The 21,461-nt window shown below is 38.6% G+C and overlaps 2 protein-coding genes across 2 annotated transcripts in view; both read right to left on the reverse strand.

The window, feature by feature from the left end:
* GRID2 (glutamate ionotropic receptor delta type subunit 2) overlaps positions 1-21,461 on the reverse strand; it is a 1,625,731-nt gene that overhangs the window by 694,463 nt on the left and 909,807 nt on the right. The gene's annotated exons all lie outside the window — the stretch shown is intronic.
* LOC120861934 (39S ribosomal protein L55, mitochondrial-like) lies at positions 809-2,107 on the reverse strand. Its single transcript, XM_040237848.1, has one exon. It carries the CDS (start codon positions 2,015-2,017, stop codon positions 1,355-1,357), a length of 663 nt encoding a protein of 220 aa, XP_040093782.1. The 5' UTR covers positions 2,018-2,107; the 3' UTR covers positions 809-1,354.

Below are 21,461 nucleotides of genomic sequence, written 5' to 3' on the forward strand. Positions count from 1 at the left end.
ATTGGAAAAGGCTGTATGTGGTCACCCTGCTTCTTTAATTTACATGCAGAGTACATAATGCGAAATGCTGGGCTGGATGAAGCACAAGCTGGAATTAACATTGCTGGGACAAATATCAACAAACTCAGATTCACTGATGACACCACCCTTATCAGTTCAGTTCAGTAGCTCAGTCACGTCCGACTCTTTGTGACCCCATGAATCACAGCACGCCAGGCCTTCCTGTCCATCACCAACTCCCGAAGTTCACTCAGACTCACGTCCATCGAGTCAGTGGTGCCATCCAGCCATCTCATCCTCTGTCATCCCCTTCTCCTCCTGCCTCCAATCCCTCCCAGCATCAGAGTCTTTTCCAATGAGTCAACTCTTCACATAAGGTGGCCAAAGTACTGGAGTTTCAGCTTTAGCATTATTCCTTCCAAAGAAATCCCAGGGCTGATCTCCTTCAGAATGGACTGGTTGGATCTCCTTGCAGTCCAAGGGACTCTCAAGAGTCTTCTCCAACACCACACTTCAAAAGTATCAATTCTTCGGTGCTCTGCCTTCTTCACAGTCCAACTCTCACATCCATACATGACCACAGGAAAAACCATAGCCTTGACTAGATGGACCATTGTTGGCAAAGTAATTTCTCTGCTTTTTTTTTTTTTTTTTTTTAGGTGCGGCGGCTGTACCTGAGAGTCGCGCTGCCACGACCGACGTTTATAAATCATATTATGTGGGTGACGCCCCAGAGCCACAGTTCCCTTTGCATGCCGTGTTCCCGGGGCTATGCTGGAGGAGGGGTAGGCACCAGAGAGACAACGACTGAAGGCTTCCAACTACAGCTGCTGGAGGTGTCTATCAGGTAGCCGGCTGCCCGGGACACAGGAGGGCGGCCAAGGTCAGGTCGTGCCTGCCACGCTCGGCCTCCGCCCTCGGGGGTCCAGCTGTATCTAGTTCCCGAGGAAGCAGGCAAGCAAGCCGCATTGCATTCATTCCCCAGACAGCGCAGAGAATGCCTCAGTCACCCCCAAGGTGTTGGCAGTCACTGCTAATGGGTCAGCATCCGAACTAAACTGAGCTAGTTGGTGGTCAAGTGCAATTCTGTTTACCATCACAGCAGACCAGATTAGACTCAATGATGACAATTCTAGTGAGTGGGGGCGTGCCACTCCACTAGCCAACCCCTGAACTGAATCCGTAGGGTGAACGAATGTTTTCTGAGGGATTTACAACGAAGTGTCAAGAGTGTTATCTGAATGTCCTTTGTATTGATCTTTTCACAAGATACAGCTTTGTCAACTCATGATTTAGACATTTACCCCTCCCTGCTTCACAGCATTCCCTAGGACACAGCAGCTTCCAGGCACCATCACTTTTTGCTCCAAAACTGCTTGTACTGCTCCACATCAAAGTCGTCACCAAGCTCTGGCTCCGCCTCCTCTTTGAGCTGGCCCTCTCGTTTTCGGAATCGTGCACGTCTCTCCTCTGGGGACAAGGAGTCCAGGTCCAGAGGCATTGTGAGCATCCGACGCGGTTCCGGATAGCGGATGTGGATGGTGGAACCATCCTGCTTGACCAGGAGAACAGGGTAGAGGCGTGCATAGGTCTGCCGGTGCACTCGAATGAGCGAGGCTCTGTTGCAATCAGCCCGCCAAGAGGATGTATACAGGTGGCGGCAGCTCTCAGGGGCAGCCCTTGTCATCCCACGCTGCCAGAGCAGGTTGGGGAGATTTGCAGATGGGGAGGCAGTTCTGATGGGAAGAGCAGGAAGGACATGGTCTTCTCCAGGGATGGCCTGCAGGCTCGAAGCAGGCTGCCCTTGGCCGCCATTCCTCCTGAGAGTGCCTGCAGCACCTGAAGGCCTAGGGTCATTCACTGGCTCAGTGTGCAACTGCCTCACCGGCTCCGGAGCGACCTCGAGGACCAGCGGCTCGGCCGCCACAGGCCAGCGGGTACAGGACTGGCCAGAAGTGAGTACACAGCCAAGGTAAACGCAGTTTTCACTCCTCGTGTGGCTTCGCCCCGACGTCATCCGCGGGCGCAGGGTGTCGCGGCGCTGACGTACGGCCTCCCAAGGCGCGCCGAGGCCGGCGCAGCTCTGACTTACTTGCCCGCTGGCTCAGGCGGGCCTGGCGCAGCGGTGACGTACGCCTCTGAGGGGCGGAGAGAGCAATTTCTCTGCTTTTGAATATGCTATTTAGGTTTGTCATAACTTTTCTTCCAAGGAGTAAGTGGCTTTTAATTTCATGGCTGCAGTCACCATCTGCAGTGATTTTGGAGCCCAGAAAAATAAAGTCTGACATTGTTTCCCCATCTATTTGCCATGAAGTGATGGGACCAGATGCCATGATCTTCATTTTCTGAATGTTGAGCTTTAAGCCAACTTTTTCACTCTCCATGTTCACTTTCATCAAGACGCTTTTTAGTTCCTCTTCACTTTCTGCCATAAGGGTGGTGTCATCTGCATATCTGAGGTTATAGATATTTCTCCCAGCAATCTTGATTCCAGCTTGTGTTTCTTCCAGTCCAGCATTTCTCATGATGTACTCTGCATATAAGTTATATAAGCAGGGTGACAATATAAAGCCCTGACGTACTCCTTTTCCTATTTGGAACCAGTCTGTTGTTCCATGTCCAGTTCTAACTGTTGCTTCCTGACCTGCATACAGATTTCTCAAGAAGCAGGTCAGGTGGTCTGGTATTCCCATCTCTTTCAGAATTTTCCACAGTTTATTGTGATCCACACAGTCAAAGGCTTTGGCATAGTGAATAAAGGCACCCTTATAGCAGAAAGCAAAGCACTAAAGAGCCTCTTGATGAAAGGGAAAGAGGAGAGTGAAAAAGGTGGCTTAGAACTCAACATTCAGAAAACTAAGATCGTGGCATCTGGTCCCATTACTTCATGGCAAATAGATGGGGAAACAATGGAAATTGTGACAGACTTTATGTTTTTGTTCTCCAAAATTACTGCAGGTGGTGACTGCAGCCATGAAATTTAAAAGAAACTTTCTCCTTGGAAGAAAAGCTATGGCCAACCTAGACAGCATGTTAAAAAGCAGAGACATTACTTTGCTGACAAAGGTTAATCTAGTCAAAGCTATGGTTTTTCCAGTAGTCATGTATGGATGTGAGATTTGGACCATAAAGAAAGCTGAGCACTGAGGAACTGACGCTTTTCCACTGTGGTGTTGGAGAAGACTCTTGAGAATCCCGTGGACTCCAAGGAGATCCAACAGTCCATCCTAAAGGAAATTGGTCCTAGGTGTTCATTGGATGGATTGATGTTGAAGCTGAAACTCCAATACTTTGGTCACCTGATACGAAGAACTGACTCTTTGGAAAAGATGTTGATGCTGGGAAAGATTGAAGGCAGGGGGAGAAGGGGACGACAGAAGATGAGATGGTTCGATGGCATCACTGACTCAAAGGACTTGAGTTTTAGCAAGCTCCGGGTTTGGTGATGGACAAGGAAGCCTGGCATGCTGCCGCCCATGTGGTCACAAACAGCTGGACACAACTGAGTAACAGAACTGAACTAACAGTAAGACTTTTTGATAAACTGGCCTGAAGACTGGAATATTTTACTTTTCAGAATGCTTAATGAAAATTTCGCTAAGTGCAGTAACACAGATGTAGTATCATAGGACTGTCTCCAGGGGAAGCAGGAGTCATAGCAGATCCATGAAAGGGCGACTGATGAATGGAATATAATATAAGTAGGGGTATCTGCAAAAAACAAAAAAAAGAGTGTTGAGGCTGATAAAGGCACTCTATGAGGAGATATAGAGTATGCAGGCACATGAGAAAATGGGGCTTGGGGAATTTTATTCAGTTCAGAATGACTGGACCACCTTATGCATGACAGTGGGAATGAAAAAACAGATCTGGTTTAAGAGATTTTTAAGAAATCAAATAAAGAGACTTTAAAGAACAATAGAGTAAAGGAAATCAGAGACAAAAGAAGTTGACTGTAATATACAAACTCAAGTTTGGTCTAAGAGATCATTAGGCCCATCATTGAGACTACATAGATATTGAGAAATAGTGAGAAGTGAGAACGGTAAAGTTTTTGGAGCCTTTAGAAACCACAGGAAAAGACGGTCAATAAGTTGTGAGGGCAGGAATATTGGTGGGTTTGGAGCTTCAGATATTTATGAAATGTTATGAGAAATTTCAGTACTTGAACGACTTGTGTAAGTGATTCCATCACACGGCAATTAATATAAATCTGCCTGTAGGGTTCAAGTCATTATTTCTGAATGTAAATTTGTTTAAGGTTTATTTTTTCTCAAAATATGTACCTTAGTAAGATGGCAACACTGAAAGAATATAATTTTGGCTAAAGGATAGTTGCTATAAAGTACACTTTCCAGGAAAAGTAGTTTTGGAATCATTTGTTCATTGATTCTTTCAAAATATATTAAGTGCCTATTTTATGCCAGATGTCAAGGTAATTTACACATTAGTATGAAACAAAACAACATTCCTATCTTCAAATTCTTCATAATGTGTTTAGAAAACAAATAATAAAACTTTAGGTCTGGAAGAACCTTAGGAAATCTGAATCACAATTACATCACAATAAAACTGAGAACATCAAAATCAGAGATATTGAAGAATGTAATAAGGAGAACCACAGTACTCCTGGGTGACTCTTTCCCTGACATTGAGCCAATGATCCAGTTACATTCTAAACTGGGATCCTGACATCGTGAACACATCAACACAGTGTCTGTTGAAAGAAGAACCATGTTACAGCCCAGTCTACAAAGAAAATATGACACTGTCGTTCACATCACTTTAGCCAGAACTCACCAGCATGACCTCTACCTAACTCAGCAGAGGTGGGGAAATACTGTCCTCCATTTTGCTTAAAAAAAAAAGAAAGAAAATTGGTGAGCAAACAGCTCAGCTCTGTAACTTTTCTAGTAGGAAGAGCAGTTTCTGGGTTTTTTTTCTTTATCCTCTGAAGCCTGAAAATCTATAAAAACCAATGTTCAGATTTACTTGGCTTGACATATGCCCTCAAAATGAAAGCCAGCTTCAGCACTCCACCGGCTTTTCTGGGTGGTTTTGCCACCTTATACAAGCGTTTATGAAGATATTTTCAACAATTTACACACCGTTTTTAGCTATTTTAACTGGACTATTACTCCAGTTACCTAGTGTATCATGCTGGAAACAGGCCAGCTTTTCACATTTATTTCTGTCAATTTTACTTCTAGTCCTTTTTGAGTCTTTAATTCCAATCTATCTTAATAAATTAGACATTGATTAGTATTCAATCATTTTCAGGCACTATCTCCTACTTTCATATTTAGGCTTTCTTTATCTTCATCAAAATCACCAATAAAAATGTCCAACAGGACAGATTCAGGACAAAAGAACATTACAGGCCTTTGTAGAATAGAATGTCTAGCACTAGTTCCCACTGCTAACTACATGGAGGATAGCAAAGATCACGAGTATGCCACGCACCAGGAACACAAGTCCACTTCTGCCCACTGCACCTTGGTATCAGACTCACCAAGGAAAACACAATGTAGTCAAGCACTGGATGGAGCAATGCTTTTAGCCACATAGAGAAGAGACTGAGCAAGATCATTTCTAGTAATGGCTGTTGACCCCCCATGGCTAGTGGGTCCCCACAGCTGACTCCCAGCAGCCTGTATGCACACCTCTTGTGATGCAGCAGGACGACTCCAACCAGTGGAGTATGACATTCTGAGAGTTGGGGGTGTGACTGAAGGCCACTGACACCCGTGTTTAAGCAGAACAAAGGAATACACATTGTGTGAGACTGGAACAGGGAAAGATCTTCCCACACAAGGCAATCAGCTTGTCACAGGCAGTGTGGGCTCTTTAGCTTTTGGTAAGGGACGGTTCAGATCCAAGGAGCATTCTTATGTGGCAGTGAGGAGGTCAAAAGACTACACATGAGACTGCCATTCAGCAGTTTTTCAGCAGGTAAATGTTGAGAAATGTGGACAACTGCTGGTTTTTTTGATCATGTTACTCCTTTAATCTTCATCACGTGTTTCCAATTACACTTTCAGTTTTATTTTACAACTACCCAACATTCTTGAGTCATTTACTTGCTGGCTATAAATCATTCTTTCTCCTTCTCTGAAACACCTAAAATATTTTCTAAACTATAGGTCAACATCTAATTAGATCTTTACTATTGGTCATTCTGAGGCAGCATTTCTTCTACCAGAATAACCCACACAAAGGGAGTTCTTAATCTGTTAGTTACTATTATGCTGGTGACAATGAATAGCTGGTATTGAACACCATTTGGTTCCAGAGATGAGCCTGAAGCACCAATAAATAGTTTACCAAACTTTAAATATATAATGAGCTCACATGCCAACCAGTATATGTCCACCTGTTCAATTAAGCTGTGAATAATTATATATATTCTATCTTTTTTTTCACTTCTAGTGAAATTATACCTTGTTTGTTTCATCTCATGCTTTTCTTCAAAAGGCAATTTTGAACTTTTTGTCTTCAGCTTTTTGAATCAAGGCCTAACAACCACCTTTGTTTATCATCACCAAATAATTTTTAAAGGCAATTTCTCTCTCTTTCTTGACCTACTTATTTTCCCACTCTAGTTTACAAAGTAGAATATCAAACTGAAAGTCTGCTTTAAAATTGGCAAACAATGAAATTACATAGTTCATTTGCAAAATGCTCATAAGGTTTTAAGATTAAATTGTGAGGACTTAATTATCTTATTATTTTGGATGTATTTTCATTCCGAATCTATAACCTGAAACAAAGAGAATTGCTTTTGTGAAGTCACTTGGGCTATTCCATGAAATATTGTTCCTTTCACACTTAGAAATTAGTATTCATCTTTCTATTTTACCAGGTAAAATTTAAGCATTCCAAAATATTAAACAGCTTGCATTCCATATGAAGTCTGTTTACACTGAAGCTGATTCGTATCTATTAAAATCTGATGCATACTTTATCAAACTTAAGTCAAGATTTCAGAATGCAAACACATTTTTATTTTACTGTACCTTGAGGCACATAAAAGAAGTCCATTTAATGTGATTATCAGACTGAAATGTCATCTTGAGATGAAAACTATTCTACAGAACTAATATCGTAGCTTTCTCTGACACTAGCTTTCACATTTAAAATATAGAAGTGAGATGTTTATTTTTTTAACAGTGATATATTTCATAGGATTCAGATTACGAAGTTAAATGTGTTTATGCCACACTTGTTCCAATCTTTTGTTCTTACCGTAGTTTATGGGTATCATAACTATAATACTTGGGGGATGTTGTTTTACTATAATCTTTGTTAACCTTATTAAGATCAAGACCTGGCTGACTTGATCACAGGATTCAAAACCAAGAAGGTGATGCCTCATTTCTGTCTTGGTTGTTGGTGAGAAGACTGAGATCATTATAGGAGGTGATATCAAAGTTACATGTCTTCTTATTTCTCCTCTTGAGGTGGAATCCTGAGGCTATGAAAGTAGGAAAGGATGGGAAAGCCAAGAGAAACACTTGTATTAGTATGTTGGATCTGAGATTCTTGAGGTACTCTGCAGGCATACCAGACCTCAGATTCAAGCCTCTATATAAAGCTCTATGTCCACCTTGTAGACTCCAAGTACAGTGATGGTAGCTCAGAGGGCAGAAATTAAGATGAGCCTGAGGCAATGCTTCTGGCCATAATCCATGGGTAACATTCAGGGATTTGAAAGTTTCTATAAATCTTGTAACAAGACACAAAGCTTCTGAGAGAGCCAGGGGTCCAAGGTTCAAGACAAAGAGACCACCGTTTACAGGAACTTCCCAAATTAGGGCTGCTGCTGCTGCTGCTGCTGCTAAGTCACTTCAGTCATGTCCGACTCTGTGCGACCCCATAGACGGCAGCCCACCAGGCTTCCCCATCCCTGGCAAGAACACTGGAGTGGGTTGCCATTTCCTTCTCCAATGCATGAAAGTAAAAAATGAAAGGGAAGTCGCTCAGTCGTGTCCAACTCTTAGCGACCCCATGGACTGCAGCCTACCAGGCTCCTCTGTCCATGGATTTTCCAGGCAAGAGTACTGGAGTGGGGTGCCATTGCCTTCTCCGCAAATTAGGGCAGGTGAGCACAAACTTCAGAGTCATGGACAAACACCAAGAAATAGCCAGATGGAACCAGCTGCATCTCTGTGGTCTCTAAGGGTAGAACAGCCAGACATCTGGTTCCTTAGATCGTCCTACCTGTCAAGTAAAATGAGTAAGTCCATGCTTATATGTGGTGTTCTTCAGAAGGGTGAGGGGTGGTGGTGGTGAGTATTTATAAGGAAAGAGACTACATCAACTAGAAGCATTTATAATGGCAAATTTAGAGAGAATCACTCCCTATCTTTTCGCTACTACTTTTTATGATATGTCCTAGCTAAAGAGATATATCAATTATATAATTATCATCTCTGTTTTGAGTATTTAAGTATGGTGTGAAAATGTTTACAACTTCATTCATAAATAATAGGTGGTTGTTTTGTGCATGCTCAGTCATGTCTGACTCTTTGCATCCCTATTGACGGTAGCCCTCTAGGCTCCTCTGTCCATGGGATTCTCTAGGCAAGAATACTGGAGTGGGTTGCCAGTTCCTCCAGGGGATCTTTCCAACCCAGGGACTGAACTGGCATCTCCTCCAACTCTTGCATTAGCAGGCAGGTTCTTTTACCACTGAGCCACCTGGAGAGTAGCTCCACTAATAAATAATAGGCATATATAGGTTATTTTTTTTTTCATGCTATAGCAAGATACAACCCTTTTAAAAAAATGTAATCTGATGTCATCATTTTCAATTCTCCACTCAAAACATTCCACAATATTTGAATATGTGCAACAGTCTCTCCTTAAAAGCTTCCACACAGAGAATTAACTAGCACATTAGCTAACCAGGTAGGTTACTCAATTTTGGTGAATTTATGCTCTTAAAATTATTTTTCTGTAACTAAGTTGAAAATTACATAGGGAATTCTTATCCATAATCCTTGCTTTGTGACAGTGCAAAAATTATCTAACTGACATTTCTCTTAAAAGGTTATCAATATCTAACAAATATTATTACATCTATAAAAGCTCTTCTCTGAGTTAAACATTTAGATTGTTACTTAGACAATCATCAGATTCATTGGTATCCGAGGTTCTCTTTTGGCTATTATGGATCCATGAAAGGAAATGAAGATTTTGAATTGTTGATCCAAAAGCTTTGCATAAGTACTGTGTATATATGCCTCTGTGTGCACAAGACCCTCTTACAGGGTCTGGGGCTGAGGAGCCTCAAGCTAACAGCTGCATTTCCTCAGGTCTGTATAGAATTGGCAGTCAAGGCAACGAAACACTGAAGAGAACAACTGCTTCCTCTACTTCTTACAAAGATTTAAATTGATGGTGCCTTTCATCCAAGCAAATGATATAGGAACAGAATATTCTGTTATCATGGATTGCATGAGGTTGATTTATAACAGCAGTGTCAAAATTATTTCAAAAGACCTAAATATATATAAAATGCTACCACATTTATTGCTTCAGTCAACAAATCTTTATTATACACTGACTATGTTTAGGGTGCACCCTAGAAGACAAAACCGGCTGCATTTGTGGAGCTTACATTTAAGCCATCATATGTAAGTTTATTTATAAATACAATATTGACAGATGAAACTAGCCCATTGAGGCTCACATTAGGTCACTAAACACACAGGAATGCGTCTTGTTGCATTTAAAATAATCTTCACTTAAAGTCATACTTCAATAGTATAGTAAATCTTTAAATATATTAATATGCTATAATAGACATGTAGACTTTACATTCATAAAATATATAAAGAATGAGATTCATAAGTTGATTATTCTATGTAAAGCATTTTGAAATTTTTCTTTCCTACAAGGTCTCTTCCACTTTCAATTCACTTTTTTCCTTTTCTTTATATGTATATTACATCACTGAAAAAATGATACTGATATATAAGATATACATTGAGGTCTTAATGTGTGATTGACATTATTATGTGTGCAATTGTAGTTGGTAAGCAGTGTTATTTCTATTTTGCAATAGAGAAAACTTAGAGATGTTAATTCATTTATTAGAGGCACATGATTAATAAGTATCAGAGCTGGGATTAAAACCATGGTATGTAATTTGCAAATAAAGCAACCAACCAATTTGAAAATGAAGCAACCAATTTGGGATTAATCTCCAAAATATACAAACAGCTCATGCAGCTCAATATCGAAAAAACCCAATCAGAAAAATAGGTGGAAGATGTAAATAGACATTTTTCCAAAGAAGGCATATGAATGATTAAAAATCACATGAAAAGAGGCTCGATCCTCTAATTATCAGAGAAATGAAGATCTAAAGTACAATGACATATCACCTCACACTAATCAAAATGGCCATTATCAAAAAAGTCTACAAACAATAATGTTGATGAATGTGTGGTGAAAAGGGAACTCTCTCACACTGTTGGAAGGAATGGAAACTGGTACAGCCACTATGGAGAACAGTATGGAGATTTCTTGAAAAACTAAAAAGATAGTTACCATATAAGCCAGCAATCTCACTCCTGGGCATATATCCAGAGAAAACCATAATTCAAAATAATACTTGTACACCATTGTTCATTGCAGCACTATTTACAATATCCAGGGCATGGAGCCAAGCTAAATGTCCCTCAACAGAGGATGGATAAAGATGTGGTATATTACACAATGGAATATTACTCAGCTATAAAAAAGAAGGAAATAAGCCATTTGCAGCAACATGGATGGACCTAGAGAGTGTCATAATGAGTGATGTGAGACACAGAAAGACAAGTATCATATGATATCACTTATATGTGGAATCTTGTTTAAAAAAAGGTAAAATTGAACTTATCCACAAAACAGAAATAAAATTACAGATACAGAAAATAAACGTATGGTTATTGGGGGTGAGGAGGGAGAAGGATAAATTGGAAGATTGAGACTAATATATATACACTACTGTATATAAAATAGACAACCATTAAGGATCTACTATATAGCACAGGGAACTCTACTCAACACTCTGTAGCATCCTACATGGAAAAAGAATCTTAAAAGAGTGGCTATATGGATATGTATAACAGATTCAGTTTGCTGTTTATGTGAAACTAACCCAACATTGTAAATCAACTATATTCCCATAAAATTTTTTTTAAATGGTATGTATGAGTATGAGTTATGTATCTGGGCTTTGAGCAACTACATTCCTCATTTTGTACTCTGCACAATATTCTGCATAAATGGCTTCCATCCTTCCATACTATTTGTCGCAAACAAAAGATAATTACTATTCATTCAGATAACATATGTGCTGAGCACTTACTATGCTACATTTTATAAGTACTAGAAATGCATTCAGTAGTGCAGCAAACTCATAAAATCACTCTTTAGAGAAACCCAGCTCCCAGGACTTTGTCTTTTGGAAGCTATACTTAAAATTTATAAGTATAAAATGATAAACACTTAAAGCTTTTTAAATAATTTTTCATGTCCAAATAAAAACAGCCTTGCATTTTTTTCAGACTGCAAAGAATACAGAGAGTAAAGTGTTAAGAAACTTATGTAACATCTTTATAAAAGAGCACTAGAGTAGAATGGAAATAGGATCCTATAGAGAAGACAACAAATATGTCTTTTGTCTTTCCTCCCTTGCATCCAACCCACCCCCATTTCTGCTCCACTGTGGGTAGCAGAGCCTGGAGCAGTCAGCTAATGGCTCCCAGCACGAAGCTGGCACTCTTAATGTCCTCTCTTCTCTCCCCACACGTCTTAGCAAGTCCTAGCAGGAGCACCTCAAGAAGTGATCAGTATTGTGTCTTGCACTTCTAGTTTCACTGTTTCTGTTTTTCCATGAGCATTAAATTACAAAAGAAATTACATTTTCTTTTCCAAAACTCTGACATTAAAAGGATTGCTCTGAGATTATATTTGATCTGGGTACAAATTTTTCTCACAGAAGTTTCAAATATCATGTAGGTAGAAGAGAAAATATTTGATGAGCATAAATTACTCCACAGGTGATCTTTCAGGATATATATATTCCCTGTATCAGAGCAAGGCTTTCTTTTACACTTTATATAAGCATCAATTAGCCATTTTTTCTAGAATGAAATACATTACATCTATAGCTCATTTATAGATTATATCTTTTTCCTACAAATAAAAAGTATGTTATTAGCAATACTTCTCCATATGAAGCCTATAAACTTCATTTCCTGTCACACTGATAATACCAATAGGTCTCAATATAAACGTGCAAACCTGTAGTCACTTTTCTAATAACTCTATTCTTTAGAATAACTCTATTCTTTAAGGTTGGTTTCAAAATTATATTTTAAAAAATCTACTTGATTCTTTTCCATTTTTGAAAGTCATCAAATTTCATTTTAATAAGATGCTAAACTGAAGAAATATGGCATAGACCCTTACAGCAGGGTCCCCAATGCCAGGGCCATGGAACAGTACCTGTTAAGAACTGGGCTGCAAAGCTGGAAATGATCAGGTAGCAAGCAGATGAAGCTTCATCTGTATTTATAGCAGCTCCCCATCACTCACATTACCACCTGAGCTTCACCTCCTCTCAGATTAGGGGCAGCATTAGATTTTCATAGAAGCTCAGATCCTACTGTGAACTGTGTATGTGAGGGACCTACGTTATGTGTTCCTTATGAGAATCATGCCCAAACCATTTTCTCCAACCCTGTCCATGGAAAAATTGTCTTCCATGAAAACAGTGCCTGGTGCCAAAAAGGTTGGGGACTGCTGCTTTACAGAATACAATTCTATTCAATCTCATTATATGTTCAGTCATTCTACATTCAAGGACCAGAATCCAAGAACTAAAAAGAATCTTCTTTTTAGTTTAGAAAATTACATAGTTAGAAAACTAAATGCTTTGCGGCATTCCCAAAATCCAGAATAGTGAGTAGCATATGGTAGATAGTCAATAAATATTTTAATAGTGTAAATAAATGAGTTAAAAGCCACAAATGAAACATTCTGTATTATCCTTACTCCTTATCAATGAAAAGTCAAAGTAGCTAAGCAAGTTTTACAAAACACATTCTATTTATAGAATAAGTCTAAAGCATAATATTCATAAATCTACACTCACTTCTTAAAAGATATGATTTCTTAGGTATGTGTAATGGCTCTTTTCTTGGTAGTTTTCTCTCTGTCTCTCTCATACACACACACTCAATAATCTAGGAATAATCTTGGGATTCATTGCAACTCTTTATGCACAAGAATCCATATAGTTTTAACATAAGTTCTGTTTTAAGAAGATCACACACACACATTTTTCACTCTTCAGAGCATCTTCAAGTATCACACATGTGAAAGGGAGCATAATACGTGACTCCAAAATATGCCACATTGGCTTATTTTGAGCTGAAGCAATCAAGATCCAGCAGAAGAAAAACTTACCTTTCTTTAACCTGACTCAGAAGGACAGAGATATCACCAGAGATAACCTTTATCAGAAGGCCCTACTTGTATGGCAGGGCAAACATCTAATTACCAAATATATGTTATTATTATCCTGTCAATTACCCTCTATCTCTTTGAAGATCCCTACCCCATTCCATTCAGTTCAAGATGATGTATAAGCCTCAACTTCCTGACTTGCCCTTGTGTCTCATGTTTTTATGGGGCTCCCATAGGTATGAAATTAAATTCTTTTTTATCCTATCAATCTGTCTTATGTCAATTTAATTATTAGGCCAGTCAAAGAATCTAGAAGAGAAGGAAAAGCTTTCCTCCCCAGCACATGCAAAGACTGGGTTTACACTAGCGCTTATAGGATGCTGTTTTTATCTTTGACTCAGTTTTTATCAGAATTGAATTGCCCTCTTTATTTCCAAATCCCTTGATTTAAATTCCATAACAAATGGAAATCCAAATATATTACCAAACTGAGTTAACTTTTTTCACTATTAGTTTAAATATGACTTCATGAATAAAATTGGTTTGCAATTGATTACAAGAATATAAACATGCAGTTGGGCTTTTAAGGAGTTTTCCTGACAAAGGGGAAAAGTAGAATTAAAATATTTTGTCTTGTGTCTCCTACATAATTCATAATACTTCTGGAGCTAAGTGAATTATTTTTTAAGTGATTCAATCTAATTAAAAATTGATCATATTTTTGAACTGGGAATTTGTTTGCAGTTTTCAACTTTATTATGCATTTATATACCCCTTTGTCTATCTTGAGCGTTAAGGGAAAAGGAGTGGAGGCAAAAATCAAAGAGACTATAATCACATAACTATATTACATTAGCACATCACTGTAGACAGAACACCATAAAGGAAAAAGTGTGGAGAGCTGCTAGCTTAGGAACTCAGCACAGATTTCAGGCATGAAAATTCTGCGATTAATCCATTGAGAGTTCAAGTACTGCAATTTCTGTACTTTCCTTATTCCTCTCTTTCCTTTCCCTTTATTCTTTTATTCAAAGAATTAGCAATTATGAAAAACTTAATGTGTGCTGGACACAGTTTATATGTTAAAGTATAGCAGTAAAAAAAAAAGGCAGAAATGCCCTTTTTAACAAAGCTTCATTATAGTGGTTGGAGAGAAAGCTAATTCACAAACAAATGACTAAAATATACACTGAAACATATGTGCATAAGTGGTATGGATGTGGACGCTTGGGAATGCATCCCCCTGAGGTTGCAATATTTGAGATTTGGATAGCAGGAAGGAGCCAGTCATGTGGAAATCAGAAAAATGAGCATTCTTGGAAGGGGAAACAGCTATTACAATAACTGTAAGAGAAACAAGAAAAGTAAAGGTAGGAGAGGCTCTGACATTTTTGTTTTGGCCTTATGGTTCAGGTTTTAAGACTTATCCACCAAGTTCCCACTTTCCCCTGATATTCTGTCTTTGCCCTTGTCACTGCAACCAGATGACTAATGGTGCCTTTTATGGGTACTCTGGCAAATACATCATTTCAGACTTTTATTGGGCATGAAGCACAGAGAGTATGCCATTTCCGTCTCCAGGATTTTGATGAAGAAATATTGTTATTTACTCTAAGTAGCAGAAGCCATTTATTTATAAATATGAAAACTATGAAAAAACCCTGGCTTGACCTGATTTGGTGTTTATCTTTCCCCTTGTCAACTGCAGGTTGCTTGTGAGTGTCTCATGACCTTGAGTGGTCTCTGCCTCATTAAAGGAGTGAAATTCCAAGTGCTAATTTCCACACAGGAAATTTCTCTCCAGCTCTTATCAGAAGCCACAGGTTGTACCTGGCTCTCCTGAGTGATGATGCCTCTCTCACATCTATTTTTTAGAGCCACGGGCCTTCACAGAAAGTAGTTATTTCTCCTCCTGTTGTGACAATTTATTTCTCTTCTGTGAGTACTTTTTCTACTCTCTGTGAAGGAGATGAAGTCAGATAGGCTTTAGCATAAGACTACACTTTTCAATGTTGTGATCCTGGGCCATTTATTTAACTTCCTTGACATTGTACAGGAGACAGGGATCAAGACCATCCCCAAGGAAAAGAAATGCAAAAAAGCAAAATGGCTGTCTGGGGAGGCCTTACATATAGCTGTGAAAAGAAGAGAGGAGAAAAGCAAAGGAGAAACGGAAACCTATAAGCATCTGAATGCAGAGTTCAAAGGATAGCAAGGAGAGATAAGAAAGCCTTCTTCAGCGATCAATGCAAAGAATTAGAGGAAAACAACAGAATGGGAAAGACTAGAGATCTCTTCAAGAAAATTAGAGATACCATACCAAGGGAATATTTCATGCAAAGATGGGCTCGATAAAGGACAGAAATGGTATGGACCTAACAGAAGCAGAAGATATTAAGAAGAGGTGGCAAGAATACATGGAAGAACTGTACAAAAAGGATCTTCATGACCTGGATAATCACGATGGTGTGATCACTAATCTAGAGCCAGACATCTTGGAAAGTGATGTCAAGTGGGCCTTAGAAAGCATCACTATGAGCAAAGTTAGTGGAGGTGATGGAATTCCAGTTGAGCTATTTCAAATCCTGAAAGATGATGGTGTGAAAGTGCTGCACTGAATAAGCCAGCAAATTTGGAAAACTCAGCAGTGGCCACGGGACTGGAAAAGGTCACTTTTCATTCCAATTCCAAAGAAAGGCAATGCCAAAGAATGCTCTAATTACTGCACAATTGCACTCATCTCACATGCTAGTAAAGTAATGCTCAAAATTTTCCAAGCCAGGCTTCAGCAATACGTGAACTGTGAACTCGCTGATGTTCAAGCTGGTTTTAGAAAAGGCAGAGGAACCAGAGATCAAGTTGCCAACATCTGCTGGATCATGGAAAAAGCAAGAGAGTTCCAGAAAAACATCTATTTCTGCTTTATTGACTATGCCAAAGCCTTGGACTGCATGGATCACAATAAACTGTGGAAAATTCTGAAAGAGATGGGAATACCAGACCACCAAACCTGCCTCTTGAGAAATCTGTATGCAGGTTAGGAAGCAACAGTTAGAACTGGACATGGAACAACAGACTGGTTCTAAATAGGAAAAGGAGTACATCAAGGCTGTATATTGTCACCCTGCTTATTTAACTTACATGCAGAGTACATCATGAGAAACGCTGGACTGGAAGAAACACAAGCTGGAATCAAGATTGCCAGGAGAAATATCAATAACCTCAGATATGCAGATGACACCACCCTTATGGCAGAAACAGAAGAGGAGCTAAAATGCCTCTTGATGAAAGTGAAAGAGGAGAGAGAAAAAGTTGGCTTAAAGCTCAACATTCAGAAAACGAAGATCATGGCATCCGGTCCCATCACTTCATGGGATATAGATGGGGAAGCAGTGGAAACAGTGTCAGACTTTATTTGGGGGGGCTCCAAAATCACTGCAGATGGTGATTGCAGCCATGAAATTAAAAGACGCTTACTCCTTGGAAGAAAAGTTATGGCCAACCTAGATAGTATATTCAAGAGCAGAGACATTACTTTGCCGACTAAGGTCTGTCTAGTCAAGGCTATGGTTTTTCCAGGAGTCATGTATGGATGTGAGAGTTGGACTGTGAAGAAGGCTGAGCGCTGAAGAACTGATGCTTTTGAACTGTGGTGTTAGACTCTTGAGAGTCCCTTGGACTGCAAGGAGATCCAACCAATCCATTCTGAAGGAGATCAGCCCTGGGATTTCTTTGGAAGGAAAGATGCTAAAGCTGAAACTCCAGTACTTTGGCCACCTCACTGGAAAAGACTCTGATGCTGGGAGGGATTGGGGGCAGGAGGAGAAGGGGACAACAGAGGATGAGATGGCTGGATGGCATCACTGACTAGATGGACATGAGTCTGAGTGAAATCTGGGAGTTGGTGATAGACAGGGAGGCCTGGTGTGCTGCGTTTCATGGGGTTGCAAAGAGTTGGACATGACTGAGTGACTGAACTGAACTGAAGCTTCAATTTTCTCACTAAGGAAAAATAATCATAAGACATAATGAGTTTACATATGTAAAGTGAAAGTGAAAGTTGCTCAGTTCAGTTCAGTTCAGTCGCTCCGTCGTGTCCGACTCTTTGCCGTGCCCAACTCTTTGAGACCCCATGGACTATAGAGTCCATGGAATTCTCCAGGCCAGAATACTGGAGTGGGTAGCTGTTCCCTTCTGGGATCAACCCAGGTCTCCTGCATTGCAGGTGGATTCTTTACCAGTTGAGCCTCTAGAGAAGCCCTTATATATGTAAAGAATTTAGCAGATGTCCAAGCACCAGGACAACAAGTATTATGCGTTTCTTACTGTCCTCATCTTTATCAACTTCATTTCCATCATTCGAACACCATTTTTTTCTTTTTTTTGAGCAAGGATTCCCAAGTATTCCCTGGATCAGCAGTGAGCATCTCCAGGTAATGAAAATTATCTGGCATCACTGAATTGGAAATTTTGGGGTGAGACCCAGGTTGTTTGGTTATTTGAACCTGGTTATTTGGATGCAAGCTAATATTACATTAGAGGAAATGTATTGCATTATTATGTTTGTTCCCAGTTGTTCATATTAAATTCCTCAGTTTCCTGGAGTAACTCAGAAATGTGCAATATTCTTAAAAAAAAAAAAAAACCTTCCCAGATAGTTATTTCAAACAAAATTAACTATATTTAGGGCAAAGCTTATATACAATGCAAACAAAAGAAAGAAGGCAAAATGTATATTTTGTTCTCCCAGAGATAACACTAGTTGTATCCAGATGTTAGAATACTCCTCTGAAACTTTCAAAGCAGTCAAAGAAGGCATACTAGCTCTTAAAAAGTCTTCATACTGGCTTCAAGTCTTATAAAAATGAAAACTTAGCCATAAAATGAAATCATAGAATTTAATGATAAACATGCTTTTTTTTAATAAACTCAGAAATTAAATATAATACTTGAAAGTGCAATGCAATAGTAAATATATGAAACCCAGCTTTATCAAAAGTTCAAACTTGGCTGAAAAAGCAACTAGGACTTACATGAAAAATAGTAGAAGTCTAAGAATTCCACTTAATATGTACAGTTTATATCCTCTATTCCATGTCATATTTCCTTCATCTATAAGGACAGTAACATAAGCTGAATCAGCAGAACATATTCAGTCTGGGAATATCAGTAGAATGTTTAATTTTTGTGCAAACCCTGGTATATTCATGAAATAATTAATGAGAGACGTGGCAATTAAGAGTAAAATCTGCAGTCATAATGCGGGATAAATTGATCTAAGTAGCTCCTCCTTGTGTTCTAAACCAGTTATCTTAACATGCTTTTAAAGCAGGAGAACTTTTTTTTTTAATGTAATACAATCTCATAAGGAACAAAAGTATACAAGATTGATTCAACCAATATTAGCATACATTCACTTATGTATTCTTACTTTAAATTAAATTAAAGGGAATCAGTTTCCCTTGGATAGGAATGAAAAAGTTGAAACTGAATTTCACTTTGTCAGAGACAATTCTCCATGGATTTGCTTGAATTTTTGCATGTCTTATGAGCAAGATGCCCACTGTCCTTTTGCTTCAAACTATCTTTGCAAGGATGTTCATTTAGCAAACAGTCTTGGAAGATAAAGGTAACAAAGGGCATATTGGTTTATTATTGATGTAACAAAGATAAATGCATTCTCTAGGGCCAACGGCATGCCTTCTTACAGCCTATTATAAAAGACTGGGGCCCTTAAGTGTAGGTTCCTCAGCCATGATGCAAACCTATGGTGTGTAGAGTAGCTATATCAGTTTTCCATATTGCCCCATGTAGACTGGGGACACACAGGACCAGTGCAAATGCTAATTTCGTGGCTATTGCCACTACTGTAATTAAATCCTCTGCCTCTCACCCAGGATAGTTGTATATTCTGCTTTTGTCAGTGAAATAGTTCATGTTAAATTTTCAGCCTGCATATTGATCCTTCGCAGTTCTTAATACACATTTGACAAACACAGTCATATTTCAGCCTCATAACTCTTTCAGTCTCCTTATGCATTTTGATGTAGTTGGATACATTTTTTTAAATGAATCTGATCTACACAGGTACATATCTGCCTGTGGTGACCATATTATAATGACTCTCATAGAAATTTGAGTTTCTCCCAAGCAGTGGTAGGGAAACTTGAAAAAAAGAAGCAGTAGGTATTTTGCTTTAAATACTGAAGCACAAATATTTCTTACCAACTGTCTAAATTCCTTGTTAAAGGCATAAAATTCAAAAAATGCTTCCTGAAACTTGTAATAAACACTAAGCCTATTCATGATATAGTCCAATGCAATAGAAAGCCTGTTAAATCTCCATTGCACAAAATTTTTCTAAAACTATTGTTTTTATAAACAGTCATGTGTTAGCTTGACAGTGCTATGTATTGTATATAGATTTTTGGGTAATAATTTAAACACATATATTTCAGATAAAAAAGGAATAATTTGTTTACAAAAACCATTAAGAATATCTTCGGTATATTAGTTTTCTATTTCAAATCTGCAATAACACTGTTTTCAACTTGTTTTTCATGAAAGTACGTCAGGGACTTGAAATTGCCTGTTGGTCATATTTCCTTACTATCTGAATTCAATCAACTGCCGGAATATCAAGATTTCGGACCCACTACAGCAGACCTTAAAGCTACAGCACAAAACTAAAGACCTTTGGTTCATGAGAGCTCATACATAACTCGTTTACATAAATTTCATCTCAAGATTAAAAAAGAAATAGAAACACTATATGTATAGCTTTAAATCTAAAACCAGTTTTGTATACCTATTAACACAGGCTTCCCTGTTGCTTCAGATGGTAAAGAATCCATCTGCAATGCAGCAGACCTGGGTTTGATCCCTGGGTTGAGAAGATCCCCTGGAGAAGACAACGGCTACTCACTCTAGTATTCTGGCCTGGAGAATTCCATGGACAGAGGAGCCTGGCAGGAGGAGTCCATGGTGTTGCAAAGAGTCAGACATGACTGAGTGACTTTTTAAAAATACCTATTAATTGAAATAAATTAAAAATACATTGGAAACCAAAAGGATAGGAAATAAATAGAACTACAAGATAGCAGGAAATAAGGGAAACCTATCAATATAAAGATCTGAATATCAAATTAAACTTTACTTCAAGTAACCTGAGTTGCAGAAAATAGGAAAATTTAAACGCATTTTCTCCAGCAGAAGTTCAAAAACTCTGTAAATAAAACAAGCAGACAGTTCTCCAGAGACTAAAGCAATTCGTCAAAATGTGACACAGATATAATTTTATACTTGAGGTCAGTTTTTTTCTGTGACCTTACTGAAATACCAAAATCATTAGGAGTAGAAAGAGGTTTCAGTGCAAAAGTGAACAGTATGCTAATATTTTCTAATATTTTAGCCATAAAATCTTATCTACTCTGGAAATCTAGACCAACTGAACTATCAGGGGAGCCCAGTAAAACCATGATTTTACTCTATTTAAATAAAATGTGTTAACTGACTTAGACCCTTAAATTTCAACATTTTGAAATTTGTTTCCAGTATTAGAAAATTTGGCTCAGAAAAGACATGTAACATCAAGTTAACATGGCTATTCAAATTCTATTATATTTATCTTCATTGTATCCTGACTTTTTTTTTTTTGTAATTCATCAGTTACATTTGTAATGGTAGCTTCAGAATCCATAACAGAAGGTACATGAAGATAAGTGGTACTATATGGGTTGAGGAGATGTATGAGGGTGCATTTTTATCGCATTTACACAAAATTGAGCAAATGTCAATTGCCTGTATCAAATATAGCATGGAATCTTATAGAGATTAAGGGATGGTAGAGCTCATCAAGCCCCCACTTGACATTTTTCTTGTCTTAATTTCTGTTTCATAACTTATGTCTATATAGTTCAACCTTATTACAGAGGAAGGATTTGCTGCTTAATTTTCCCCTTTACAGTCAGTACACAGTTACTTAGAATATTATT

The sequence above is a fragment of the Oryx dammah genome, unplaced genomic scaffold, assembly GCF_014754425.2.
Source record: "Oryx dammah isolate SB20612 unplaced genomic scaffold, SCBI_Odam_1.1 HiC_scaffold_3, whole genome shotgun sequence".
Lineage (NCBI taxonomy): Eukaryota > Metazoa > Chordata > Mammalia > Artiodactyla > Bovidae > Oryx > Oryx dammah.